This window comes from Chenopodium album, chromosome 20 (assembly GCF_948465745.1).
Source record: "Chenopodium album chromosome 20, dcCheAlbu1.1, whole genome shotgun sequence".
Lineage (NCBI taxonomy): Eukaryota > Viridiplantae > Streptophyta > Magnoliopsida > Caryophyllales > Amaranthaceae > Chenopodium > Chenopodium album.
The window spans coordinates 39,913,129-39,940,127 of NC_137853.1; the positions used below are offsets into that span (position 1 = coordinate 39,913,129).

Consider the following 26,999-nt stretch of genomic DNA (forward strand, 5'->3'; position numbering starts at 1 on the left):
TCCTCCCATATGTGCAAAGGTATAAAAGCCATCAATATTACATTTGTACATTGATTCACATTAATACACACAAAGCCTCAAGCAATCAATTCTCTTGCATAGCTTTCTCTCTACACATTGTACTAACTTTAGCATCGGAGGGGCCTTCCTCGGCAACACCCCCGAGGCTAGTTTACGTGTGTTTGCTGTGCAGGAAATCCTCGGTCCATCATCACCTGGACCGAGCCCAGTCTTCACCACCTTATTGGACCTTCGGCAAGGTTCCATTGTTTCTACCCGAAACAGGTATTTTGTTAGAAATGGCATATAAGGTAATACAATGATACAATCCATCCAATTTCTTTTAAACTCATTCGGTAAGAGACTTATAAGGTACTCGTACTAAATGTTATATCAGGTGTTTAATTTAACAGATTATTTCTAATTTGAACTTATATAAACTTAAGTGAATTTATCAAAATTTATTAGAATTTATTAATACTTATTTTAGTTGTAATTTGAACTTAAATAACCCGTATACTTTTCTCATTATCAAGTATCAAGTACCAAGTACGTTTTTCATTACCGATCAATATCACCTTATTTAAGCAGTAATGGATAATAATGATAAATTACAAAGGATAATTTTCATAAACAATAGAAAGAGTAGAAGTACCATTCTCTGTTATAGATTTATCTCAAGTTAGGATCATTGCTTATTTTGCTTGGGTCTATTATACAACATAGATACCCTAAAACAGGCCATAAAGCCCACATTCTTATTAGTACTATAACTCCAAATAAACACATGGCACAATTTTGGGCTTTCAATTAGGCCGAGCTTTATAAGTTAGTGGGCTGAATGACCTTCTGAGTTTTGGGCTATTTAAATCATATAGGCCTTCTAACCTTCTGATACTTTAAGACAACAAGCTCTTTAAGCAATTCAACATGGAGTAAATAATTTTTTTGGCTGCAATATTCAACAGAAGAAGTACTTTGTATAACATATGTAATGATGTATTGAAGATTTTAAGTAGGCTTATATCTTTATTCAAGTTTCAATAAAAATGTACGCGAAGTTGATATTGTGTAAATACACTAAATCATGCTATCAAAATAACAAATGGTAGGGTATTGCCTTATAATATGTCTAACGCACCAAACATGATTATAGTTTTCTTACTTGACCATGTGAGGATCGGAATAAGTGTAAAGAATTTTAAAGAATGGCAATTGTACATGCTTGATTTCAGGTGTGTTAGATGAGTGTTTAGATATCCATGGAGTGTTTGAAATTAAGACCGAATATCATTTTGTGTTGAATAATAACCGTATACCATAATCACTCAGGGACACTCACCATAACTTGATTCCTTGGTTGACGAGTAACAAGTGTAAATACGCCTATTACTATACTGCTATACACTTCAACTAGCAACTTCCACTAAGAGAATTAGAGAGGGAGGACGGTCACGAGTAATACTACTCCCAGCCAAGGGCGAAGCTACATGGGGGGCGGGTGGAGGCCCGGCCCCCATGACCCAATTTCGTGGCCTATTATTTTAACTGTTGGCCCCTACAAATTATTAGAATAATATTATTCTAGTTATACATTTAGTTGTATTCAACACTTGCCATAGTGGTATGACTCCCATTATTTCGGGTTTTAGATCCTAGGATCAAGTCCCATTAGAGACAAAGACTAGTACTTTTTTTTTTTAAACCCCAATTACTGATGGGTTTCGACATTGTTAATTTGTTTCACTACTTAATCAGTAATTTTATTATTTTTTTTCCTCAATTTTTTATAAGAATTTGTAAAATTCTTCTTTATAATGTTAATTGCTAAGGTTTTACTCATTACTAAACTTTTTTAGATAATCCATTGAATTTTTTCACCTTATTCACCTAAGCTACTTTGTTTGTCGTTTGCTATTTATAAATACAAAAGGTTTTGTGTGAGACCGGGCTCAATAACAAAAGTCCAACAAAAAGGCGCGGGCTTACTAAACCCGATCGCGAGGCCCGCAACACCAAATACATGACAGTAATATTCTAACACCTGACAATAATATTCTTATACATGATACTAATATTTTAATATCTGACAATAATATTCTAATACTTGACAATAATATTCTTATACATGACACTAATATTTTAATATCTGACAATAATATTCTAATATATGACAGTAACATTCTTATACATGACACTAATATTTTAATACCTGAAAATAATATTCTAATGCATGACACTAATATTCTTATACCTGACAATAATATTCTAATTCCTGATTAAAATGGTCTTATTACTGATAAAAATAATCTTATTCATGACTAAAATTTTCTAATTCCTGAAGAATATTAATCTACTACCAGACAAGTATTCTAATATAAAACATTAAAAATTTAATATCTGACATTAAAAGTTTAATATCAAACATTAAAAGTTTTATATCTGACATTAAAATCAATATCTAAATTTTAAATTTTAATATCAGAAATTAAAAATCCATATTCTTCTCACTTCTCCATTTCCATTGTTTACCACTTTCTCTCTCCTCTAGTGAATTAAACCCCCAATAAGTGCCAATCCCATTACACCCACCTTTCAGAAGATGTAATTCAGAACAAGCATTAGAGGCAATCTAATCGCAGTCCAAAATCGTACATACCCATAAATAATCGACGAAACTAGGGTACTAGAAATGATTGCCAAAACCTAGAACGATTGCAAAAACTCGAGCCACTGAAACAAGTAGAAGATTACAATGGAGTGGTTGAGAAGGTGGTGCGCTGGGAGTTTGCGGCGGCGGAGGAGAGAGAAAAATGTGCGAAACAAGCCGAGGAAGTGCGAGAGGTAGAAAACGTACCATTGATGAGAAGGTTTGGCGTTTTTGGCTGGACCCTTGAACGGACTCACCGTGAGTCCGTTCTACACAAAAGTTTTACTTATAAATAAGATAATGTATAATTAAAGATGATCTAATTAGATTCATCTCAATTTAAATAATTTGTATATAATTTTTTTGTAATGTTTACAAAGACTTAATTAGATATACTAATAGTAATGAAATATATTATGAAGCTTAATTGTCTTCATAAAACTAGTAAATATATGACAGAAGAATAGAGGAAGTGTTTGTATATCATCAAAATTGATATGTATGTTATTATTTTGATAATTGTGATAGGTAGGATATCTCATCTAACAAATATATATTTTAGTAGAATGCATGGATTAAAAAAGAATCAGCGATTTTTTTTTTCTTCTTACAGTTAAAGTATCAAACTATTTTCACATTAATTTTATTTTATTTGAGTGTTAATCGGCTCCTATAACTTTAAAATCCTGGCTTCGCCCCTGCTCCCAGCATCTGTACTAACAATATTTCTAGTTGCATTCTTGCAGATCACATGTTGGCAATAAGAGGAAATTTTTCTTAACCTCCTATATCTGATCGCCCACGCTACTTAGATTAGTTTATCTATGTTGTTTTTTTTTTTTGGAAGGGGTTTATCTATATTGTTAGCAAGTGCGTGTGTATTCTTAATTCCATGTCTTCGAATCAGTGTTCTGAATACGGGTGTTAGTATTGTAGGTCTGCTAGTGTCGTGTCTATGCCCATAAACTAAAGATATACAATAGATAGATGTAGTGGGTTTGTAAGTGTTTTATTTTAATTAAATTTATTTATGCCGTTGTCAATACATCAAGTTGCTTTGTTGCCTAAATTACACTCTCAAATTATAGCAAAAAACAAGAATGATCCTTCAGTAAGGTCATTGGGCAAATGCTCACTTACATGAATTCATGATCAAGTCAACATATTTCGAAAGATGGACAATAAGAAAGTCTCCTCTTCTTAAGCTCCATTGACCAACATCCACTATCCAATAGATTCAAACCACGTATACCAATTTACTTTATAACCAACATGAATTACCTAAAGTACCCCTATCATTCTCCCAAATTACCCCATGGCCCCATCACCTTCAATGGCTCAAAATCTTCAAATCTCAAAGCTCGTTCTTTTCAAAACACTCTCTCTCTTCTTCTTAAGATCTTCAACATTCTCACTCGAAAAAAATAAAAAACTTATAAATCATTTTTTTCTTGAAAATATTTTATAGTTTAATTTGGAAAGGAAGGAAACGTTTAACCGCCCGAAAGAGGAGAAGAAGCGGTGCAAGGCAAGGATTCTAAGCGTAATAAAACTTAACCCAATTTATGCAATTTTGAGGAAATTTGATTTGATGCCAAATTAATCCAATTGGGTTTTCTGGGGTTGTTATAATTATCAATTCAAATGATGGGTTCTTGATTTCAATTTGATACAACCCGACCCGACCCACCTGGGATCTTACAGCATCTGGTTTACATTTGAATCAAGAACAATGGTGAAGATTTGGAGTTGGGTTTTGGTTATTTCGATTCTTTTGTCGGTTTTTGCAATTGGGTCTTCTTCAATTGATGATTTCCATCAAGCGTATGTTATAATTTCTCTCTTTCTTTCATCAAGTTTATAGCTTTCTTTATTGGTCAATCAAGGTTTATGTTTTTTTTGGGTACTTCTAAAATTTACTGAAATTTATCATGTGTATTTGTTTATGATTGCTGCTTTAATTGTGGATTTGGGTAAATTTAGTATTGATTACATGCATATGTTAATATGTATGCTCAAATTGAGTAAAGTTTCTATACATGACATAACTTATGTCACATATGTGTGAGCTACATACATTTTAAGTTTATTGTGCAACCGTGGGCAGGACCGTGTGTGTCAAGAAATGACCGGCAAGACGGTACCTTGCTGGAGCAATGCCAGTGAAATGGATTAGGGTGTGGTCTTATAGGTCCTACCAAGAACTTAGTTTTTTGTATTGAAAAGGGAATTGGAACAAGGAAAAGAGTTAGAGAGGAAGTGTGATCGTTTATAAGATTCAAGATAACACATTAGTTGTTATAGTTTGAGTCTCAAAAAAACAAAAACAGAAATAGAGGGGATTTTAAGTTTTTAATCTTTGTTTTGACATAGTTCTAATTTTAGCAATTTAGACTACTTTTGTTTTTACTGATTGGAACAAAGAACTGACATTTGACCTAATTGAAGAACATCATACTTAAAATCCCACAGGATAGAAGATGAACAATAGTCGAATATTTTACTCGACTTGGGTTGAGTGTGGTTATGCGGACCTTTTGACGAGTATCTTTTATAAATTGTGAAGATTATTAACGTTAAAAAATGAAACTTGATTAAGAAAGATTTTTTCTTTCTATTTTAGTTGTGTTCTGTTAGCACAGAATTTTCTGCTATGTATTATGCTTGCAGCTTCAGTATACTGTGATGACTGCTACATGCATTTCACCTGACTTATTCACATCAGATAAAGTCAAGTAAGAAAACCATTGATCATGTCACAGCATTGCAAGAAAAGAATGTCACATGATACTAGGGGAATCGAGATAATTTCCTACAGACTAGTGCACCATATTATGGTGTATACAGTGTATACTGAGAAATGTTACTATACTAATATGTGTTGCCGTTTTGGGAAATTTTCTCTTCATCTAATTTCAGAAAATAGTTGCATATAATATGTTGGAAAATTAGAAACTAGTTGTTACATAAGGTAATGGTTTATAATAGGATTTGCCAAGATGCCTTTACTTATATAATTATATTGAGTGACGGAGTGAATGTGAGAGTAGTTCAATAAATTGTGGATATCTATAAGGTTACAGATTGTGCAGAAAAATTCATACCCGTGTTCAGTTATTCCTATCCGAACCTAGAATAGGTCCTTTTATTTGTTTAAAAGACTTTGAGTGATAAAGGAATGAGGTAAATAGAAACTTGTTTAAGAGATGCTGTAGAATTGTCAAGAAGTTTCTGTTATATTATCATTAGCAAACAGTGATATAAACAGTAAGAGGCACATGCTCTGCGCATGGTGAAGTTGATGGTTAATTGATTTACTTACTGGACCTCTTAGTAATGAGAACTTATTGCGATCATTGAATCCAATCCTTCAGTGGTATAACAGTTTGTTTGTTGCTCTACTTTTTCATTCAAACCTGTAAGATGAATAAGTTTTTTTTTTTTTTTTCCCTTAGCTATAGTATAATATTGTTCAACAGTTTTTCCTTGAAAATGAGAATGCCAGTCATGCTGTCTGTAATTTAGATACTTGTCCTGTTTTCTCTTGGCAATTAGCGAGCAGTTAAGATTATGTCAGAGTGCATGCCAATAAGTGATGCAGGTCCTCAAAATTTTGTGAAATTTTATGAATAAATTATTGCGTGGATTCCTTTCTTTATGTGCATATGAGCTTTTCAACAATAGGGTTTTTTCTTTTAATCTTGAACCAGGGGTCATGTTTATACTGTTGCTATTATGTCTTTGCAATCACGAAAGCAAAATTTTCTCATTCAGAACATATTTTTCAGTACTTCTGATACTCTTATGTAGCTATTTTGCTTCCCCTAAATATATCCTCAAGTTGATATACCATTATGACTGTAATAACAAAAATTTGGACTTTAGTACTTAAGTCTCAAATTAGTTTTCATAGGCGAAGAGGAGTATTTTAACTTCCATGAAGGGCTTGTTATCAGATTATGTAGGGGAAATTTACAAACCTATGCTGTTTTACAGAAAGATTCAGCATTGTAGAGTATGTAGTCATAGGTAGGACTATACAGATTTCCATGAAGGGCTTGTTATCTTATTATGTAGAGGAAGGTTAAAAGTTTATGCTGTTTTACGGCAAGATTGAGCTATGTAGACTATTAGTCATAGGTAGAGGCATAAAGCTGCATGGATGTGAATTGTGTGATGTTGCTCCTGAATCACTCTCTCTCTTTCCTTCCTTTTTTGGAGTGGGAGACTGGGGGTAATGGGTAGGGGAGTGTTGGGTAGTGTCATTGTTTTGGAAGTGCGGGTATATTTTTTCTTCATTGCTAAGTAAACTGAAGATTCCAATCATCAAATTTTACATCAATTTGATTTGATACAGCTACTTAGCTTTAAATGATTGGTCATTGCTCATTAAACCTTATATTGCGTTTTTGAGCTATGCAAAATTGGCTATAATGCTTTTATTTAACTAGTCAGGAATGAGCTACTTTATTTCTAACTTCTAACGTCTAGGGTACCACTCATGAGAATTTGATATGTGCTACCCTTATCCTGCACTGTTGACAATTCATGTCTTATGTAGGATGTGCATTTTATTTTGGGGATCTCTGTTTGATGGTAGCTTACTCCATGAAAATATATGTCTGTTTGAGCCTAATGTTAGCTCACTCCATACTAATATATGCTTGTTGACCTGCATTTGCACCTTTTCTTTTGAATTTCTTGTATCTATTTCACTGTATTTTTTTGTTTATTTATTTATGTGGGGGATGCCCGCTTGCCCGGGAAGAGTGTTTTGTGATTGAGGAATGTCATGGTGGTGACAATACTGACATTGGTCTCTGTTTATACAGGTTTCCCATTGTAGAACCTGATCCTGGTCATACCAAATTACGCCTTTCAATGGAGGGATTGGAGGCCATTAAGAGAATAACGACACCAATTTCTGCTGTTGCTGTAAGCCAATGTTGTTATTTTGAATATTTCTTTCAGCTTAGCCTCCATCTGTTCTCTAATACTGCTCGTTTAACCCCCCCCCCCCTCCCCCACCCCCCCTGCGTCAAGGTGGTGTAGATAATTTTTGTCGTTAGCACTATCTATACAGAGATTATTGATGCTAAGCTTCTTGCATACGGTGCTTCTCTGAATTTCATTGTGGTTTCATTTTTAGGTGATTGGACCTTATAGATCTGGCAAATCCTTTCTACTTAATCAGCTCCTGTCACTTTCTTGTAATGAAGGTAATGTACTAAATTTGTGGTACTGTATACTTTGAAAACATAATTAGCTTGAATTTTGCCTAATCATATCACTTTTAAACAATTTTCTAACAGGTTTTGGGGTTGGACACATGCGAGATACTAAAACCAAAGGTATGATTTAATAAGTTAGAATTTTACTCTTTTGGAAATTTCATGATATTTATTGATTTTTGCTAGGAATTGTTTGTTTTTCCTGATATTTTACTATGCAGGAATATGGGTATGGGGAATGCCGGTGGAAATGATGGTTGATGGTGTCAAGACATCTGTACTCTACCTTGATACAGAGGGATTTGAAAGCATTGGTAAATCAAATGTTTATGATGACCGGTAAATATTGCTCTTTAATTAACTTTGAATCTGGAATTCATTGGCGTGTATGTTTTTGTAAAGCCTTTCTGATGTTTCTTCCACAGGATTTTTGCGCTGGCTACTGTAATGAGTTCTGTACTTATCTATAACTTGCCTGAGACGGTTTGTTTTCTCTACCAGTATCACTCTTTTCTCTTTTCCTTATTATTGCGTATTTTCTATTTATTTTTATTTCTAGTAGAAGTTAAACATGGACTCTTTCTTTCGTTTGACCCTGCCTACACAATGATGTATGTCATATGTGATCTTATGATGTACTTGTGCTGCAGAGTGATTGGAATTTACTTGTTTCAGGTGCGTGAAGCAGATATATCACGACTTTCTTTTGCTGTTGAGCTTGCTGAAGAATTTTATGGAAGGTTAAGAATTTTGATTTACACATTATGTGTTTATAAACTGTTATTCCATTTTTTAACAGACTGCTCGCGAACGACTGTTTTTTTTTTTGATCAATCTTTCTCCCATAATAAAAATAATTATCACTAACTTTTTTTTTTTCTCTTTTTTTTGCTCATGGATGCCTTCTTACACACAAAGCAGAGTAAAGGTATGCTGTCCTATGAAAATTTCAAGTTCCCATTTTTTTAAATGATAAATATTATTTCCCCCGTTTTATTTTAAATTGTACCAGTTTGACTTTTTATCTATTGACATACCCTTTTTGACCATATTTGTCCATATGTTTTAAGTTTTTTCTAATCTATGAAAACAAAATTGAACATGTAACATGTTATTGGAATTTCCTCAATGTATATCTTCATATTATTAACCTTTTACAATTATTACTAAAAGATAGGTAAAGATCAAAGTTCTGCATTTCCAATTGTGAAAGTCACAATGATACAATTATACAACAACAACAAGTCAACAACAACAAAATGATACGATTATAGTGGACTGAAATTTTTGCTATGATTTGATTGGCTCATTTTTGTAGGGTGAAGATGTTGCTTTTGAACCTGCTAAGCTTCTATGGCTAATACAACGTGATTTCCTACGTAAGTTCTAAGTTCTTAAAACTTTTAATAGTGATTGCTTTCAGATGGGAAAATAACGGTTATCTAACAATGTAAAAGCATGCAATGAATGATTTTGGACAATCAAGGGTCTCTATTGTTGCTTGAGGTCCCACAGCCTTTAATAAAAATAAAAAATAAAATCTTTGGACGAGGTTAACTTCCTATAAAGTTTAGGCCCTACTGTAGTTGTTATTTTAGTTGTACGGGATTTGATGATTTTAGTTTTACAACAAGGATGGCATTGAGTCATTTTAAGAACTAATTCTTATTGGTGCTTTACAGAAGGGAAATCTGTGCAAGAAATGGTAAATGAAGCTCTTAGGCGTATCCCCAATCAAAATGGTTTGTCTAGTTCCTAGTTGCACCTGTCTATTAAGTTAATGAGTTAATCTTAAGTCTTGTTACTTCTCCTTACGGGTATTCTGACTATGGGTTTTGCTGTTAACCTGTCCGCTCAGATGACAAAGATATTGAGCAGGTATGCACGCTTAACTAGATTAAATGAATATTTCCATGATAACTTACTGATGACTACCTGAAGGAGAGGACTCACTGTTGAATTTTATATATCAGGTTAACCAGATCCGTGAATCATTGGGTGTTATGGGTGACAGCAGCACAGCTTTCAGCTTACCACAGGTGTGTATTTTTAAGTAAATAATTTGCATCAAGTTTCGTATTCAGACTCTCCTCTGTTTCCTTTATTCAGTAGTCAATATAAGTGACCATACTCCTAAATGATCTGTATCCAACGTGTTTGCAACTTTGCACTCAAATAAGTCAAATTACTCAAGCAGTTGAGCATGCATCCTTGCATGAATGTTTGTTTATGACTATGTATATAATAGCATCGGTTTTTGTAGTCAGTCCCTCTTCTGCTGCCTTTGTGGTTCAATAGTCAATATAATTGACCTTACTCATCATTTATGAAAGATCAGCTTTTATGGTGTTTGCACACATTGTACTCCAGCACCCTTGCATTAATGTTGTGCTATTGGGTGGTGGTGGAAGGTAGTGGTATTGAAATCATCAATCATTATATAAATTAGGCATTTTGTGTGGGAACTCTTAAAGCTATATCTGCCTGCTGGTTGTATGCTGATATTTTCTCACTCCTTTTATCCATCCTTCTATACACTTATCATAATACGAATAGCTTATTGGTTTTTAGTAAGGAAATTGTTAATTCTATGACTGGCTGATTCTAATAAATATTAATGTTTGGATTTTAAACAGCCTCATCTACAGAGAACAAGGCTCTGTGACATGAATGACACTGAACTTGATCCTGGCTATGTGAAGAAGAGGGACCAGATGAAAGAGCTTGTTGCTTCTATTGTTCGACCAAAAATTGTGCAGGGTAAAATGCTAAATGGGAAGGAGTTTGTTTCTTTTCTGGAACAGGTGCCTTCTGTACTCCACTTAAAATGTAATTTTTGTGATCAAGGGACTGTTTCTTGCAGTGCTCCAAGAGTTTAACACCAAATTTCAGAATGTGAGATAGTGACCATATCAGCTGACTTGGATGTCTAGACTCTAGATACCTGGCAACATATTTAATTTTTTTGCCTTGTCTCACTGATCTGCAAACCTAATATTCAATTTTCTCCCATATCTTTGTATCATATTACATAAACTGAATGGTACTTTTTTGACCTTTGTCCTAGTAACCTTTGTGCACATGCATGTTCATGTGTGTATTATGTGTTATGGTTGCCTGGAAGCTATAATAAGAATGACCACCTTTACATGTCTATACTAGAGGGGAGAAGTTGAGCAGGGTTGAGATGGAAGATGTTAATTTCAGCTTGTGTGATGCTCCTTTTTGACTCGACGTTCTGAAAAACTATTCTTTTTGTTGTTTTAGATTATTGAAGCTTTGAACAAAGGAGAAATCCCTTCCACTGGATCTCTTGTTGAGGTTTTTAATAAGAAAATTGTTGAGAGGTGTTTGAAGTTATACAATGAAAAGATGTCTATCTTGAAATTACCTCTCTCTGAGGATTCGTTGAAAATAGCCCATGAAGATTCTAGAGATGCTTCCATGAAAGTTTTTGACCAACAGCATTTCGGTCGAAATCATGCTAAGAAATCAGTTGATCAATTGGATGAAGAAATCAAGAAGGTACATTTATCCAGTTGAACTATTACCATAGCATCAGTTATCTGTAGAAACTTTGAAATCCTTTGTAACTTGAATATGGCATTTTCAAACTTCACATGAATAGTTTCTACCTATGGATTTACTATCATTAATATTTTGATGACCATTTTTCCTACAAAATTGTGTTAAAAAATTACTATTAGTAAATATCACACTCCTTAATCTGCATAGGGCTGTGGCATTGGAAGAAATGCCAGTTGTCTTTCATTTGATTTCATGGTTGCACCACAAGCAGTGTTGTACAGCTTTGTTTACTAGAATGCATCCCGATAATTCACTTCATTCTTCATCTTACTGTTTATACTTTCCTTATATTCCCACTCAAATAGAAAGGGAAGAATGAAAAATGTATGAAGCCTGAAGTATACAATAAGATTTTAAGGTTATTTGTTAATTTTAATTTTTTTGATGCAGTATTTTTCATATGTACCGCATTTTCTGCGCTTTGCATTTCTCACAACAGGCTAGAATGATATTGGACATTAGACTGAGGATGAGTGTTGCTACCTTGCTATTCATGTTGTAGGTGTTTGAGAATTATGTAATGGCAAATAAATATGAATCAACAAAACTTTGTGAGATGCTGTATACAACTTGTGAGGACAAGATGGACCAGCTTCAGGTTCTCAGGCTTCCGTCCATGGCCAAATTCAATGCAGGATTTCTCAAGTGCAATGAGAGTTTTGAACAACTGTGTGTTGGACCTTCAAAAGTCAATTATGAACAACGGATGATGAAGGTTATCTTTCATGATTTACTATGTTCCACTCTAGATATCAATGCCTACTTGTATGATTTGGCTTCATCTTCCTTCCTGCTTATATACTTTGACGAATTAGTTACTACATACTTATTACTAAAGAGAAATCATTTAGTTTTCCTTAGAATTTTCTTTGCATATTGGTTCACTTTGTAATTTCTGAAAGGTCTGCCACGTACTGTAAAACCTTTTGTAGGTTATAGTTTTTCTGTTCCTTTGAGTTAGCTACAGTTACTAAATGCACAAACATTAAGGAGGTTAAGAGGGAGAGTGTAGCAAGTGCACCATGTGAATAAAAAATAGGTGAGATAGTAATGTACGTAAAAGAGTGTTTTAAGTGTGGGCTGGGGTCAGGGTTAGTCGCAACTACAACTTTACATCGGTAACTTTATTAGACAACTATAATGAGTAGTATAATGGGTTTAATAAGCTTCGTTTATTTCACTTGAGCTCCCGTTGCCTGAATTTGTCGACTCTTATTTGAACTTGCATGTAATTATCCAAAGTTTGTTTTGTGTAATGCATTTGGTACTCCCTCTGTACTTAGTCTCCCGCAAAATTTTTTTTTTCTTTTTTGAAATGTGATAGAACAAAGTCAGTCTCGCAAGTCCTGTTTCACTGGCTGATTAGTATTACCTGTGCAATGTTATTCTGCAGATGATGGGAAAGTCGCGTTCTCTATTTATTAAGGAATACAACAACAGACTTTTTAATTGGTTGGTTGCTTTTTCTTTGGTGATGGTGGTGGTGGGGCGATTTATCATAAAGTTCTTTTTACTAGAGATTGGTGCATGGATCATGTTCATTTTCTTGGAGACATATACGAGGATGTTCTGGTCAGCAGAATCTCTATATTACAATCCCGCGTGGCACATCATTGTAAGCACTTGGGAAACAGTTGTTTACAGCCCGATCATTGATTTGGACAGGTAATTATAATGTCACTTATTTGACAAAGAATTTTTGGTCTTCCTCTATGTCTGTTTTAGCTCCATTTCCCCCCTAAAGTTTCCAGCAATTTACCGATAACAAAAGTTCTGATTGATTCTATAGCTGAATGTTCAGAACGCCTCACAGATGGCAATTTCATTAATTCACCAGTCTGTAGAAACCTTGTACAAAGTGAATATAGAACCAGCATATTGGGTTAAATCTATCTAAGAGTCAAGGAGTACTTAAATTGTGATACGCTCGTCCCATCTTAGGTTTTTCTTCCAAAATAATGCCATTCAAATCAGTAAAATACCAAAACACCCGTTTATGTCAGAAGTATGAAAATTTAACACTGATATTAGATGTTATTCTTGCTTGTTTCTGAGAAGAGTGTGTCACTGTTCACTATCAGTTAAGGACTTCACAAAAAAAAAAATCATATTATGTACTATCTTTGTTGATCTGATAATTTTTTTTTTTTGTTCCTGTTCTCATTTGGTCCTTTATGTTTGACCAGGTGGGCAATTCCCTTGTGTGTTTTCGTGGCGCTATTTATACTCTACTGGCGGTGTTATGGGAGGAAGAAGAACTCGTCTAGGTGGTTGTTACCTTTGTACAACAATCAAAAAAGTAGTTCAAATCGGTCAAGAACAGATTAGTTATACCCATACTATGTATACCGTTAAGATTCTCTTGATTTGTTCATGTGGGCGAGCCTTTGATTTTTCATATATAGAGCTCTCTCATCATACTGGGATTTTGGGGTGCTTCACGGACCCTTTAAATTACCATAGTCTATAAACAGGTATCAGGATTAGACGCTAGACACTGTCGGCTTCGATTGTGTTTATTTCAATTGTAGCATACCACCCCATATGTATGATTATCAAAATTAATGAAAATGTTCTTTTTGGACTACAGCTCCTTTGTATGTTATTTTTTTACCCTTTCCCAATCATATTTTATATTACATGCATTTGACAATGAATTCTTTGATGTTCAGTTTTGTTGTCACTAATTCACTATATTATGGTGGATATATGTTTTTGAGCACAAAACGCGCAGCGCCCTATCTCAGCCTTTCTCAGGCCTCACAGCATAAGAATGATTGATGAGGTTCTAACAATTGTCATGGTGTTGGCGGATCTTGGAGGTAAAGGAGCTAGTCACTCCTCTAACTTGTGGTAAAGCTGCTCCAACCCCAGGATGATCCATTTTCTAACATATTCTAATGCAGCGATGTGGAGGTAGCAACGAGTGAAAAAGTTGGATGGTCCTTGGCTCGTGTCTGTTCGACTCCATTCATTCCACACGGTTCACCCATTATTCATAGTTTCATCAAATTGATCAGGGGATATATACTTGGTAAATCAGTTAACCACTAACATTTTCTAACAATCGTATGCACAATTTTGCAATCCATCAATACGTTTGCTTACATATAAACATGCTAGAATTTTGGAAAGAGATGAAGCAATAATATTCATTGTGAAGTCAAAATTTACAAAACAATGATGAAATTTAGGAACTGGATGTTTTTAACTTAAAAAACATAGCTCTGTGAAAAAATTGTTCTCTAGCTAGCACCCTAACTTGCTTCATGTACACTTCTAAACTTATCACACCTCGTCCAAGAGCCTCGTCCAAAGCATATAGGACATCGTCTAATGCCTTGCTTGCAGCCTTACACTCTACCATCATCTTCGACTTGTCGCCAACTATTTGAACATGAGCAGTTGAAGAAGCATTCTGGCTGATCCTCAACCAATCTGACAGCTTATCATTATACTCTTCCACTTCTGCCACACTTTTTTCAAGATTGTCGCGTTCATCCTTAAGTTTACTGATACAACCATCGATAGCATCACCTCTTTCTTTCAGCTCCGCTTGGGTGTTAGACTCTCTCTCAATATCATTTCGAGCTTGAACATCCAAGGCAGCCAAATCATCAGAAATCTTCCTGACAAGATCATCTATAATAGTCTCTTTCACATCTAAATCATCATAAAACCTCGAGTCTAGATCATCTTGGATTGTCGATTTCAATGTAGTCTCGGGCAAGCAAGGATGCTCAAGTTGAAAAAGGTCTACAAGGTTGTGTACAAGGTCACACAAGTTACTCTTTTTTTGGTCCCAATCTAATAAGTAAGGTGTTGTAACAACACCAGAAGGATCAACAAATGGATGGTTTTCGCGAATTGGACATTCCGGGTTAGATGGTATAAACATCATAGGAGACACCAAAGGGTAATCTTCATGAAGCCAAATAATGAGAGGGACTTCAGGGAAGAAATCCGAGACATGAAGAAAGCCATTAACGTTCAAAAGATTCATAGTAGTACCATCAAAATGATCAAATTTGTTAGTTGATGGTATAAAACAGGGGAAATCTTGGAAAAGTTTAAGAAAATGTTTTCGAATTAACCATTTTTGGAGAGGATCTTTGTAAGAGAGTTCAAATGAACTACTTTCAAAGAGGGCAGTGTCTATAAACTCCATTGAAGATGTTGGTTTCATGGCTTAAAATACATATAAAAATTGGTTTTATGATATAATATATAGTTTTAGAAGCAAATTAATGTTTAAGGGGTTCATAATATTATGGACCTGTCAAATTTATAGATAATCTTAAGGGCTAAGATTATACCAAGTCATCTACCATTTAGTAGTATAAAACTAATTGAAGTGGCCTTGACCAAGCTTTGTTTTAGTCATTTTTTATTATCATTAGTCAAGAATTAAGATTTGTTTACGCGCTAAACCATTGATTATAAGAGTAAGGATTAAGGAAGATTAAAGATAGCGTCTTATGTAATGTTTAGGGACATTTCCTCCAAATTTCTATACCCTCGGAATATGCTAAATTATACTTTCGTATATTTTTTTTTGTTAGTGTGTTTAAGAAAATATAATCGACAATTCGATTGTGATGTTGACATTGAATTTAATTGTATTTTAAATCATCGATGATTCATTATCACTTCACCCAATCTATAGTATATGTAATATAGGCGATCTTAAAGATATTATTTGCCATTTAAATACTCTATTCAACAATGAAGATAATTAAACCAGACTTTCTCAAATTACGACAGTTTGTCACATTATTATTATTACGTATAAAAAACCCTATTTAAAAAAGTATGAGAAATTCTTTCTTAAAATAATTATAGCGTAGAAAAGGATGATAAACCAAATTTCGAAGAGTTGACTTAAATTCTCGACGTTGACCATCTTGTATGAGACAAATGACTATTACTTTAATACATCATGCTCTAAAAGTTCTCCCTAATCTTATAACTATTTACAATTTCTGTGAATTTTCATAACTATTTCTAACGTATAAGAGAGGAAAAAAAAAAATTCTCCGTAACATATCACATACTCGTAGGCTCTTAGCTATATAACTAGCAGACAACGAGATAAACTAGTGCATTATCTAATTTGACTAACTAGTGTAGATTACTCGTATCAAACTAGTACAGACTACATAACTACTTACAGTGTCATTAATAATCACTAAAGGCCTGTTCAGATTTACTAAAAACAACTGAACTGAACTGATTGGGGCTAAACCGAATTGAATATGGCTGAAATGATTTGTTTATGAGAAAAGGAAAACTGAACTAAATTGAATTGAAATTAAGCTAAACATATTTTAACAAATGAATATTACATTACTTATAAAGTTATAATCTATATATTGAAACGATTTCAACATAACAACATATGCTCCGTATACATCAATCAAAGTGAATTATGTTAATAATGCAAAAAGTCAAAACATTATACTTAGAAAAATACAAGTCGGCACAGTAATTTTTAGTTAAAAACGAAGTAGACAGAAAACAGTCAAATACTCCACAACTCAAGTCCACATTACCGTGGATTGAAATCAGATAATTCTTCCTTCGCGTCACATCGGCTAGCCAGCTTATTAATCTTCCGATGGATTCGCACCCATCTCACCTCAACCCCGCCACCACCGCCGGCGCCGGCGCCCGTTCCCGGAGCTCGCACTCGCAATCCCAATCTCCCTCCCACTCCTCCGCCTCCGTCTCCGCCGCAACCTCCTCTCTCCACCACCACCCTCACCACAACAAACGCAAACGCCCTCCTCCTCCCACCACCACCACCCCCAACGACGCCCCTCCTCCCTCCTCCTTCCTCTCCGCCGACACCACCGACGATCTCGACTCCATCTCCGCCGCTACCCCCGCCGATAACTCCTCCGACGACGCCGCCGCCGCTACTCCCGCCGACAACGACGACGATGATGACGACGATAATGACAACTTTCCTCCGAACGATTCTTCCTCGATTCGTACCTTTACTGCTGCTCGCCTCGACGGTGCTCCCAGGAGTAGTAAGCTTAGTAAGGTGGATGGTGGTTCGGTGAAGGTTGAGGTTCCTGATTCTGCGAAAGATGGTGCGAATTCTGGTGGTGGTGCTGTTCCTGTTGGTCCGGCTAATGCGAGTGGTGTGATGGTGAAGGAGGATCCTGTTAAGAGTATTTTTACGGAGAATATTCAGACTAGTGGTGCTTATAGTGCGAGAGAAGAAGGTTTGAAGCGCGAGGTATATTTGAGATTTTATCATCATTTTAGTTAATTGCTGCAATTTTGATTGATTCATTGCAAAATTGGTTGATTGATAGTGGTTATACAATATCTTTATGTGTAAATTTTGGCTCGAATCGAGTTATTTCATCCAGTCAGTTAGGGTATTCTGCTGTATAAATTGGATTTATAGTTCGTTGTTGCTGAATTTGGTAGCTGCATAAAAAAAATTGGATGTAAGGAAGAAATATTTTACCTGGTCTTTGAACATATTGCTGTGATGCTGTTGTAATGTTATTCGTTTCGATGGTTGATTGAACATATTTTGGGGTGCTAATGGAATGTAGTTTTGATTAGATTTAGTTGAACTAGAGGGTATATCAAGGGTTTACAAAATGTTTGTTAATTGCCAAAAAGAACTTTGCTTTTACTGTGATTTATGATTTTTTTTTTGGCACTAAATTAGTATGGATGTATCAATTGAGGTTTAATAGAAACTCACTGGTACTTATTCAAGTGTTTGTATTGCTCTTATGTGATTTTACAATAAATAGGTTCCTTGAAACGTTATTTAGTCTGATAGGCACTGTGATCGCTTAGTGAACTGTAACTCTTCTTGTTAGCTTCTTTTATGGGTTCAATTTTAATTTTAAATCCAGGGAGCATTGTTCTTATTGTTATATTATTTGGGGTAAGGTCTTTGTGCAATCTTGTGCATATTGTTTCCACTTGTAAAGTTGTTAACTTTATTGAACCACACTTATCTTAACTTAGTAGCACTGTACATAACTTATCTAGACTTGTTAGCTCAAACCGGAACATATGTGAACTTATAAGTGCAGAACTGAATTTATAATGTCTTTAAATGAAGATTGAACATACTGAACTGGATTTATCTTTACTTGTTCGGAATGGTAGTAATCTTGAATCTTAACTTTTAAGTAGTGAACTGAACTTTATTAGCCGGGTACTGAACATATTTTAAAAATTGGCTGCATAATATTGTAATTCTGTATGTGCAGTACCCTTATCCCTATCTGGTTGTATAAAAAAGGCTTAACCTCATTCAATATGTACAGAATTTGTCATGGCTTTTAATGATCTGTTTTAGGTTGTAGAATAGATTAATACTAAAAACTGCCCAATGCCCATGGTTTCGGAAAATATACCTGTATCTAAAAATATCATGTACCTGTACCTACACCAGCAAAGAAAACATACGGACTGTTAATCTTTAGATAACTGGTGTTTACATTGGTCTTGATATTCAAGCTTTACTTCTCTGGATGGCTTTTCATCTTTTTTATGAAAAAATCTGAATCTTGCAGGAGGAGACTGGAAAACTAAGATTCTTATGTCTTTCAAATGATGGAGTTGATGAGCATATGGTTTGGTATCTTAATATTACTCACTGGATGCTTATTTTAACAAAAAAAATTATTTGTAGTTGTAAATAAATGATGTGATGACCAATGTTGAAATTTTTGTTTTTGGTTATTCAGGCTGATAGGTCTGAAAAATATATTTGCTAGGCAACTTCCTAACATGCCAAAGGAATACATTGTTCGTCTTGTTATGGACAGGTATGCCCATATGTGTGATTTTTGCAGAGTTAATTGCAAATTTATAAATGCTCCTACTGATTTTCTATCCATAAAAGTCATAAATCTTCCGCAAAAAGGTCCCTGTTCTGTATAGAAAGAGATTGATAAAGGAAAAGGGTGAGGGAGTGGATTTATTGCAAATGTGCATTTTATTCCAGACCTTACCAAGTCGCTGATGCTTTCTAGGACAACCATTATTGTGCTGATTTTTTTTGCAGAAGCCATAAATCTGTGATGGTAATCAGACGTTCTACTGTTGTTGGTGGCATCACTTACCGTCCATACAAGAGGTAAATGCTATGTTCAGGTTATTCAGTTATCTTCTATTCTGGATTCCGTTCTTTAATGTACATCTGAATGTTACATAATTTTCTCTATGGGAGAAAAAAGATATTGGTGCTGTGTAACTTGGTGATATTGATGCATGGAAAAGGAAAGCACAGTAACAGAAAAACTAAATACACAATTTTCCAAAAATTTCAAAGAATGCAAAGAGTTGGAAAATAAACTAATTTTAAATTATAAAAAAAAAATTCTACTTAGTTATGTGATTGTAATTTTTATCAGAATTAGTTTGGGATTGTTTAAACAATAAAGAGACTATTAGAAAGAAAAGGTCATTTGGGACCATTAAGATTCATAAACTTGCTGGTCATTTAGAAGCAGAATCATGACCTTTTAAGGTTTTATGCTTTCAGCTTTCCTAAAGAGTGTAAAAGGAGACAAATAAAATTGGAATTGACAGAATTGTTAAGCAGTGGGTTTATGTTAAGGAGATTTGCTGCTGCTGCTGCTGCTGTTGTTATCTTAAAGGACCTTCATTCTTTGTGCCATTTTCAACTGTATCAGCATGACCTATCTATATTAGGTGCACTGATGCAAATTCTTACAATACTCACAATTTCCTTCTCTTGCTTTGTTGTTTGTGCAAAATCACCTTCTGCATAGATGATTGGTTCATTTATAGCTTTTGACTGTATTGTCTGTGGTATGTTACAGCCAAAAATTTGGTGAGATAGCGTTCTGTGCTATTACTGCTGACGAACAAGTAAAAGGCTATGGCACTAGACTTATGAATCACCTAAAACAGCATGCACGCGATGTTGATGGATTAAGTCATTTTCTCACTTATGCAGACAATAATGCTGTTGGTTATTTCATCAAACAGGTACGACTATCATTTATGATTGTTTTAGTGGCGTTATTAATTGAATTAGATTTAATGGTTATCATGATCTTAGGAAACAAGAAAAGGTTCTTCCACATAAGCCTTATTATTTCATCAAAATGAATGGTTTGAGTCAAACTGCTAAAGCTCTGTTATCCTCAGCTTATTGTAAATAATTTTCAGTAAGAACAAATTTATTTTCAGCAAATTGAATTGTGGAAGTAGGTAAATTACAAGTTAGGCAAGACTTAAGCAAAAATAAGTTTAGTTTGGCAAAAATAAGTAAACTCAGCAAAAATTAGTTTTTTTAGCAATAATAAGTTTAGCTCAGCAAAAATGAGTTGAGAAGAGCCGAATTTGGAGGAATAAGATACTCTAAACATGCCTCTTGCCATTCCATGTGTATGGTACTATGGTTTGTTCTATTGTCAAGTAGAGTAGTAAAACATCCACATGGTACATGAAAAATGAGAAATTATGATGGGGTTCTGGGTCTTCTTAATTTCTTATATAGGCCAATTTGATTTAAATGAAGCTGAATGTATCTTTTAAGTATCTAATAATGTTTTCTTATCCAGCTTTTCAAGTAGTGTCATTAATTATTCTTGTGTTTTTATAGCCTGAGATTTGGACCTCAGGGTATTTTGTTTTTCTATGGATCAAAAGTAAAGAACGAATATTTCATATGGCTTAGCCTTATACTGAAATTTGTTGTTTTTATTGGAGAGGAAATGTTACTGCTTATATCACTTTAAAGCCAGCTTACTCATAAATACATATGGTGAAACTTATGTCGGACAATGAAATTCCCAACACTGCTCAACACCAACAGGTGCTAACTTTGCAAGGTGATATAAACTACAAAATTCCCATCCCTTTTCTCATGAGAACAAAACACAAAATTGAACCAAGAACAAGAACCTGAAACTTAACTTATAAACATGTGATTATAATATGGGCCTTAGCTGTAAGAAATAATTGGATTCAGACTTGTTTGATGTAAACTTTTTTTTTTCCCCCTCTGGCATTTTTCAACTGACTGATACTGCATTTTTCTGTAATTCATCTTTCTTTTTTACTCTAAGCTTGGAATAGTAGCTGACATTGTCCCAATTTCATATTCTTTAGGGGTTTACTAAAGAAATCTCCTTGGAGAAAGACATATGGCATGGGTAAGTACTTCAAGCTGCACCACTTGTATGTATGAGAGTTGGGAAACAAAGTTTTATAAGTAAATGAATTTTGTTATAATCTTCCTTGTATCTCTGTCTTCTACTGTTGTGGATTGATCGGCTAATTTGTTTAGTATCTTAATTATATTTATTTATACCTTTATGTATTATTGTGTCATCCTTAAGGTACATTAAAGATTATGATGGAGGAATCCTTATGGAATGCAAAATGGATCCTAAGCTTCCGTATACAGATTTGTCAACCATGATCCATCGTCAGAGACAGGTAACAAACTTCAAACCTGCATATGTAGCTTTGGCACAGTAACTCCTTCATCTCTTATGTTGTTTTCTGGTTTATAATTATTCGACTATGCCAAATGGTGTATAAGCAAGCAAGCAACTATATGAGCTCTCCAAGCCAACATTTGTCTGGTATAATTTTAAGGATCAATGCAGGATTTTATTTCTCATACAGGCATGTGTTCATAGGTGATAGGTTTGCTCATTTTTGTAGCCTCAAAAAAGCTTAACCTACAACTAGGTGGGTATGTGGTATTCATTTTTTGTGAATAGGAAAAAAGGTGTAAAAAGTTATTGTTGGTAACAAGAATGAAAGTGATCATTCTTCTGTATATAGTACACGAGTATTAGAAAAGGGGATGAGGTGAAAATGACTAAAAATAACATTTTCATTAAGAAATGATTTAATATGGAAACGATTCCTTTAGTCTCGCAGCTCCCACCCCACTTTCTAAAATCTAGCCCTTCCATTGGTGATAATATTGGTTGGATTTGATTCCCTCTCCATCCCCTTGCCATTTCCTCTCCCTTGTACTAAGCAAATATTTTGCGGGAATCAATCCCTTGTTAGAATAGTTTCTAGTTTCCTACTCCTGACTCCTCATCTTTGCATAGCAATTGAGCCATAAAAGTACTTTCCTCGGGTGGAAAATTTGCTGTGTTAGTTTGGGCTTTTTAAATTTAGTTTGATAGTTCTTTTTCTGTTGGTATACCACATTTTCTTTAATTAACCTCATTGTTTGGGTGATGCAGGCCATTGATGAGAAAATCCGAGAGCTATCTAATTGTCATACTATTTACCCTGGAATTGATTTTCAGAAGGTAATCTCACAACTCTAACTTTTAATAGGCATGATTGCACTGAAGTAATTTTAATCTTCGAGCCTTAGCAAATTTTGCAAGGCAAAGTCACATGCCTTGGTGAAGTGAGGCGCATGTTTCCTTTATTTTTGAAAATGCTATTATATCAAAGATCAATTTACTCAATCATCGTGCGTGACTGACTAAACTAGAATAGAAGTCAATATTATTTTAGTAATTTTTGTGGACAAAAAAGATGCATCAAGAATCAAGATTCATTGTTTTCCTTGTTATCAAATCACTACACAAGGGTAACTGAGATGAAAAGCGAATCAGGTGTGCAGAGGCACACAACTTAATCTCAATGAGCTTCTAGGCTTCCTAGAGGCAATTTTTTTTTTTTTTTTGCGCCTCATGACACTTTTTAATGACCTGCTAGAGAGGTCTATTGCCGTTCTTACAGTAAAAGATTCTGAGTTTTGAAGATATTAAGCAGTGAAGGTATGAGTGATTATTCTCGGGTCATGTTTATTAGGAATTGTTCAAAGGCATTATTCTCAGGACATAAACTGAAAGAGACAATGGAGTTTGTTTCTTATTTTGGAGACCACATGGACTTGTTTTTTACTTAGTCTTAATTGTGTGTATGTGTACACATGGAACTATAAGAGACAGCTTATTTCTAGAAGTTATTTATTCAAGTGCTGTATAATCCTTATTTATGCACTCGGAATTTATCTAACTGTGTAGTATATTGTTCAGAAGGAGGCTGGTATCCCCAAAAAGGTCTTCAAAGTTGAGGAAATTCCAGGATTGAGTAAGTAGTGTCAATCTTTTCTGCACTTTGTGATGTTTAATCTAAACATTATGTTTTCACGACTCAAATGATTGATGTATGATATTTTCTGATTAATTTCCTTTCTCTGAGTGTTTGGGTTCTTCTTTCAACTTACTGCTTGTAAATTGTTTTGCATTGATGACCTAAATATATCAGAAAACATGGGATTATGTCAACCACTCATCCATTGTTTTCTCATATGTACTCCATAGTTATTTATGCTCTTTTCTATCAATCCTTTCTCTGAATGTTTTAGATTCTTTAGTTTTATATTTTTTTTGGGCTGTCTGTATATTTAACTAGAATACAGATCAAACCAATATCTCTGCAAGCATAGAGAATTGTCCTTGTACACCTAATAGGGAATGCTTATAAAGTTATAATAGCGCCTATAGCAGACTTTGAAAGTAATTTGGATTTGTACTTTATATTAATATTGTTATAGTGCGTAATAAAAAAGGACATATGGAGTTCCGGCTTTCTGATTTTCTAGACACTTGGCATTGATTTCATATGCTGAATCTATGTTTAGTGTTTTGTGCTAGTAATTGATTTTTGGGGAAAAAGCCCTTTTTTTTTTTTTTTTTTTTTTTTTTTCATATATACCCTCTGTTTGGGGAGAATTAAAGCAAATTATAACTAAAAACATAATCTTTCAGAAGACAAAACTGTAGCACCACTTGTAAAGTTAGTATGTTATCAGTTCTAATGGATCTACTCTTGCAGTGATAATGTTATTAATAAAACTAACCAGTACACATATCGTTATTGATAATTGATCTTGTTAATATATGTTATTATAGGAGAGGCTGGGTGGACACCTGAACAATATGGACATTCAAGGTTTAAACCTTCAATTGCTTCTGGGGACAATGCCTCATATCAGAAATCTCTTACTGCGTTCATGCGCTCACTCTTGAAGGTTAGTTTTCCTGCTTGCGCATATTTTGGCATTTTTTACTTGCTCTGTTTCAGTGTTTGTAAAGGTTCAAGGCTAAGGCATACGGGTCCGTGAGCTTTAGGTGCAAAACATGGTCAAAATTTTTGAAAAATTGGTTGCAGACCATGGACTCTAGGTTGTACCCAGTGAGCTTTTGTTTGTTGTAATGTGCTTTTGTATGCCTTGATGAAAATACCCTCTTAGAACCTTTTCTAAGTGCTTGGGCACCATCACAAGGTGTGCCTTTTCAAAGATTACTCTGTAGTGCTGGAGTTGATGGGTCAAGCTCCTGCTTGGGATGAAAAGCATAATTTCAGCTTCAGGTGAAGCTACTATGCTGTGGACTTAGACATCTATATCTAATGGAATCAGCTTCAAAACGTTTTTGACAATTAAGAAACTATGATTAACTCGTAAAAGTTAGGGAAAAAAAACAATGAAAATCAAGTTGAGCCAATTCTAGCCATGTGTTTTGCACCGCTTACTAGACTTGGGCTCAATAAAGCTCAAGGGCCGTGGCAATGAGCTCAAGTGAAGCTTTGTCCGAGGTTGTCTTGGGGCTTGTCATACTGTTTTGGGTGCAATAAGGCCAGCAACTGTCGTAGTATATGCTTGAACTCCAGTCATTATCTATTCATTCATTTAGTTGTTTGCTCTACTTGTCTTTTGAACATCTGGCTGCACTTATATATCTGGCAGGGACTTGTAAAGCTATAAGATCAGTCTAAGCATCAATGAATTCGCTATGGTTGTGATGTATGCTACACCCTTGCCATGATTTACTCCTTTGATGCTTAAAATGATGCTGAAGCCTAGCATAAATAGTAATAAGTATGTTATACTTGAATTTAGATGAGTTATACGCATGACATCCTGATACCTAGCCATATAAGGAACCGGTTCCTTAAATCTTAATCTGATTGTGGTGTAACGCCCTGGTTGCTTTCTCCCTGGTTTTCTTTTTTTGATGCTTGAATAACACTGAAGCACTGAGTAGTTTGTGATGATAAATTTTCCTCTTCTAAACACAGTCTATGCAAGACCATCCTGATGCTTGGCCATTTAAGGAACCAGTTGATGCTCGTGACGTGCCTGATTATTACGATATCATCAAGAATCCCATGGGTATGAGCATTCTTCAAACATCTTTTGGCATTCAGTAATCATTTGTTACCAGTCATATTAGCTGGGTGACTTGCATTGTTGCATGTTTCAACCAAACTGAAATTATTGCTTTACTATTTATAAATTCTTTAAGTTCCTTTCATCAGTAATTCATCTCTGAGCAACTGGTGGATTTTATTATGTAACGCTAGAATCACAAATTTTATGATGCAGACCTGAAAACAATGTCTAAGAGGGTGGATTCAGAAATGTATTATGTGACATTTGAGATGTTTGTTGCTGATGCCCGGAGAATGTTTGAGAATGCACGCACCTATAACTCCCCAGAAACCATATACTATAAATGTGCAACCAGGCATGTTTTTATCTGTTTAACACCATTTTTCACTTTAGTACACTATTATCTCCCCCGGAATTTTTGTTTATCTGGTTGATTTTTCAGGTTGGAGGCACATTTCACCAGTAAAGCAAATTTGCAAGCTGGAGTCCCTTTTCTCAAGTAAAGCTCAAGCAGCTGTGTAATCTGATCCAAAGACGCGGCCTTAGTAATGTGTGTATATGTGAGATGGACATTAGTTAGAAACACTGGATGACATACCAATTGCAGCTGTTGATGGACAATTGAACTTGTATACCATTAGTATCATTGTTAGATTAGTACCCGATTGTTAAATTAGATATTAATGAATCTCATATTGGAAGCAGTTAATTTATTAAAATAACTTTTTAATTGTCATCAATTAATTTGTTGGTTTTAGCTCTCAATGCTTGCTGACTTCGACAAGCTCCTAATGCACTATTATTGCCTTGCAATTTACCAATGCTACGGCTAGAAAGGGATCTTGGCAAAAGCAATTTATACTCCCAAGCTCCCATCTCGCTACATACTTACTCCGTTATCATTTTGTGCATGCCCAATGCTGCGCCTTTGGAGCTAAAAGGGAATAGAGGTGTTTTTACGAGGTTGAAAGAAAAGCCTTAGATTTTCTAATACGCCATTACTTAATTAATATGGATACTTTTGTAAAATTGGATTGTGAATTGCACACTGTGTGAGATCTTGAGTTATGTGACAACTAATTCCAAACCGAAAAAAGACTTACGAATAAAGTAATAGCGGTTTTGGGCCTCGACGAGGGTATAGAGATAACATAAAACTGATCCATTTAGCATTTACCCCGGGATATTAATGATCCAACACATTTAGAAATTTACTCTTTTTTTTTTTTTTTTTTTTGAAGAAAATTTATAATTTTACTTGTAAAAAAATAAATTAATAATTTTTTTTTTTTAAAAAAAAAAAGAAAAAAAAAGAAAATCAAGAAGAGACAAGTAGTCCGTAGTAGTAAAT

The 26,999-nt window shown here is 34.6% G+C and overlaps 3 protein-coding genes across 4 annotated transcripts; 2 read left to right on the forward strand and 1 right to left on the reverse strand.

Annotated features, from left to right (window-relative positions):
* Positions 1–4,010: 4,010 nt before the first annotated feature.
* LOC145598713 (uncharacterized) lies at positions 4,011–14,056 on the forward strand. Its single transcript, XM_081655096.1, has 16 exons — positions 4,011–4,474; positions 7,483–7,585; positions 7,800–7,869; positions 7,963–8,001; positions 8,103–8,220; positions 8,307–8,364; positions 8,557–8,697; positions 9,200–9,260; positions 9,564–9,623; positions 9,740–9,759; positions 9,855–9,920; positions 10,518–10,685; positions 11,149–11,406; positions 11,972–12,184; positions 12,863–13,134; positions 13,656–14,056. Exons 1-16 carry the CDS (start codon positions 4,383–4,385, stop codon positions 13,795–13,797), a joined length of 1,881 nt encoding a protein of 626 aa, XP_081511222.1. The 5' UTR covers positions 4,011–4,382; the 3' UTR covers positions 13,798–14,056.
* Positions 14,057–14,659: 603 nt separating this feature from the next.
* On the reverse strand, positions 14,660–15,655 carry LOC145597230 (protein ELC-like). Its single transcript, XM_081653377.1, has one exon. It carries the CDS (start codon positions 15,653–15,655, stop codon positions 14,660–14,662), a length of 996 nt encoding a protein of 331 aa, XP_081509503.1.
* A 1,356-nt stretch (positions 15,656–17,011) lies between these two features.
* Positions 17,012–26,388, forward strand: LOC145597757 (histone acetyltransferase GCN5-like). Of its 2 annotated transcripts, none has more exons than XM_081654000.1 (13): positions 17,012–17,716; positions 19,026–19,090; positions 19,200–19,280; positions 19,520–19,591; positions 20,301–20,469; positions 21,598–21,641; positions 21,828–21,927; positions 22,698–22,766; positions 23,508–23,562; positions 24,387–24,505; positions 25,555–25,648; positions 25,862–26,003; positions 26,091–26,388. In XM_081654000.1, the coding sequence occupies exons 1-13, from the start codon at positions 17,087–17,089 to the stop codon at positions 26,149–26,151; spliced, it is 1,701 nt and encodes a 566-aa protein (XP_081510126.1). In that variant the 5' UTR covers positions 17,012–17,086; the 3' UTR covers positions 26,152–26,388. The 2 variants fall into 2 exon arrangements, with proteins under 2 accessions (XP_081510126.1, XP_081510127.1); XM_081654001.1 differs by having other exon boundaries at positions 23,511–23,562.
* Positions 26,389–26,999: the final 611 nt, after the last annotated feature.

Excerpts from the sequence above, each read along its gene's own strand:
- LOC145598713 (XM_081655096.1), top strand. The coding sequence starts at position 4,383 with ATGGTGAAGATTTGGAGTTGGGTTTTGGTTATTTCGATTCTTTTGTCG. Across the intron at positions 12,185-12,862 it reads ATGAACAACGGATGATGAAG|ATGATGGGAAAGTCGCGTTC; the intron begins GTTATCTTTCAT and ends GTTATTCTGCAG. Across the intron at positions 13,135-13,655 it reads CCGATCATTGATTTGGACAG|GTGGGCAATTCCCTTGTGTG; the intron begins GTAATTATAATG and ends ATGTTTGACCAG.
- LOC145597230 (XM_081653377.1), bottom strand. The coding sequence starts at position 15,655 with ATGAAACCAACATCTTCAATGGAGTTTATAGACACTGCCCTCTTTGAA.
- LOC145597757 (XM_081654000.1), top strand. The coding sequence starts at position 17,087 with ATGGATTCGCACCCATCTCACCTCAACCCCGCCACCACCGCCGGCGCC. Across the intron at positions 22,767-23,507 it reads CTGGAATTGATTTTCAGAAG|AAGGAGGCTGGTATCCCCAA; the intron begins GTAATCTCACAA and ends TATATTGTTCAG. Across the intron at positions 26,004-26,090 it reads TACTATAAATGTGCAACCAG|GTTGGAGGCACATTTCACCA; the intron begins GCATGTTTTTAT and ends TTGATTTTTCAG.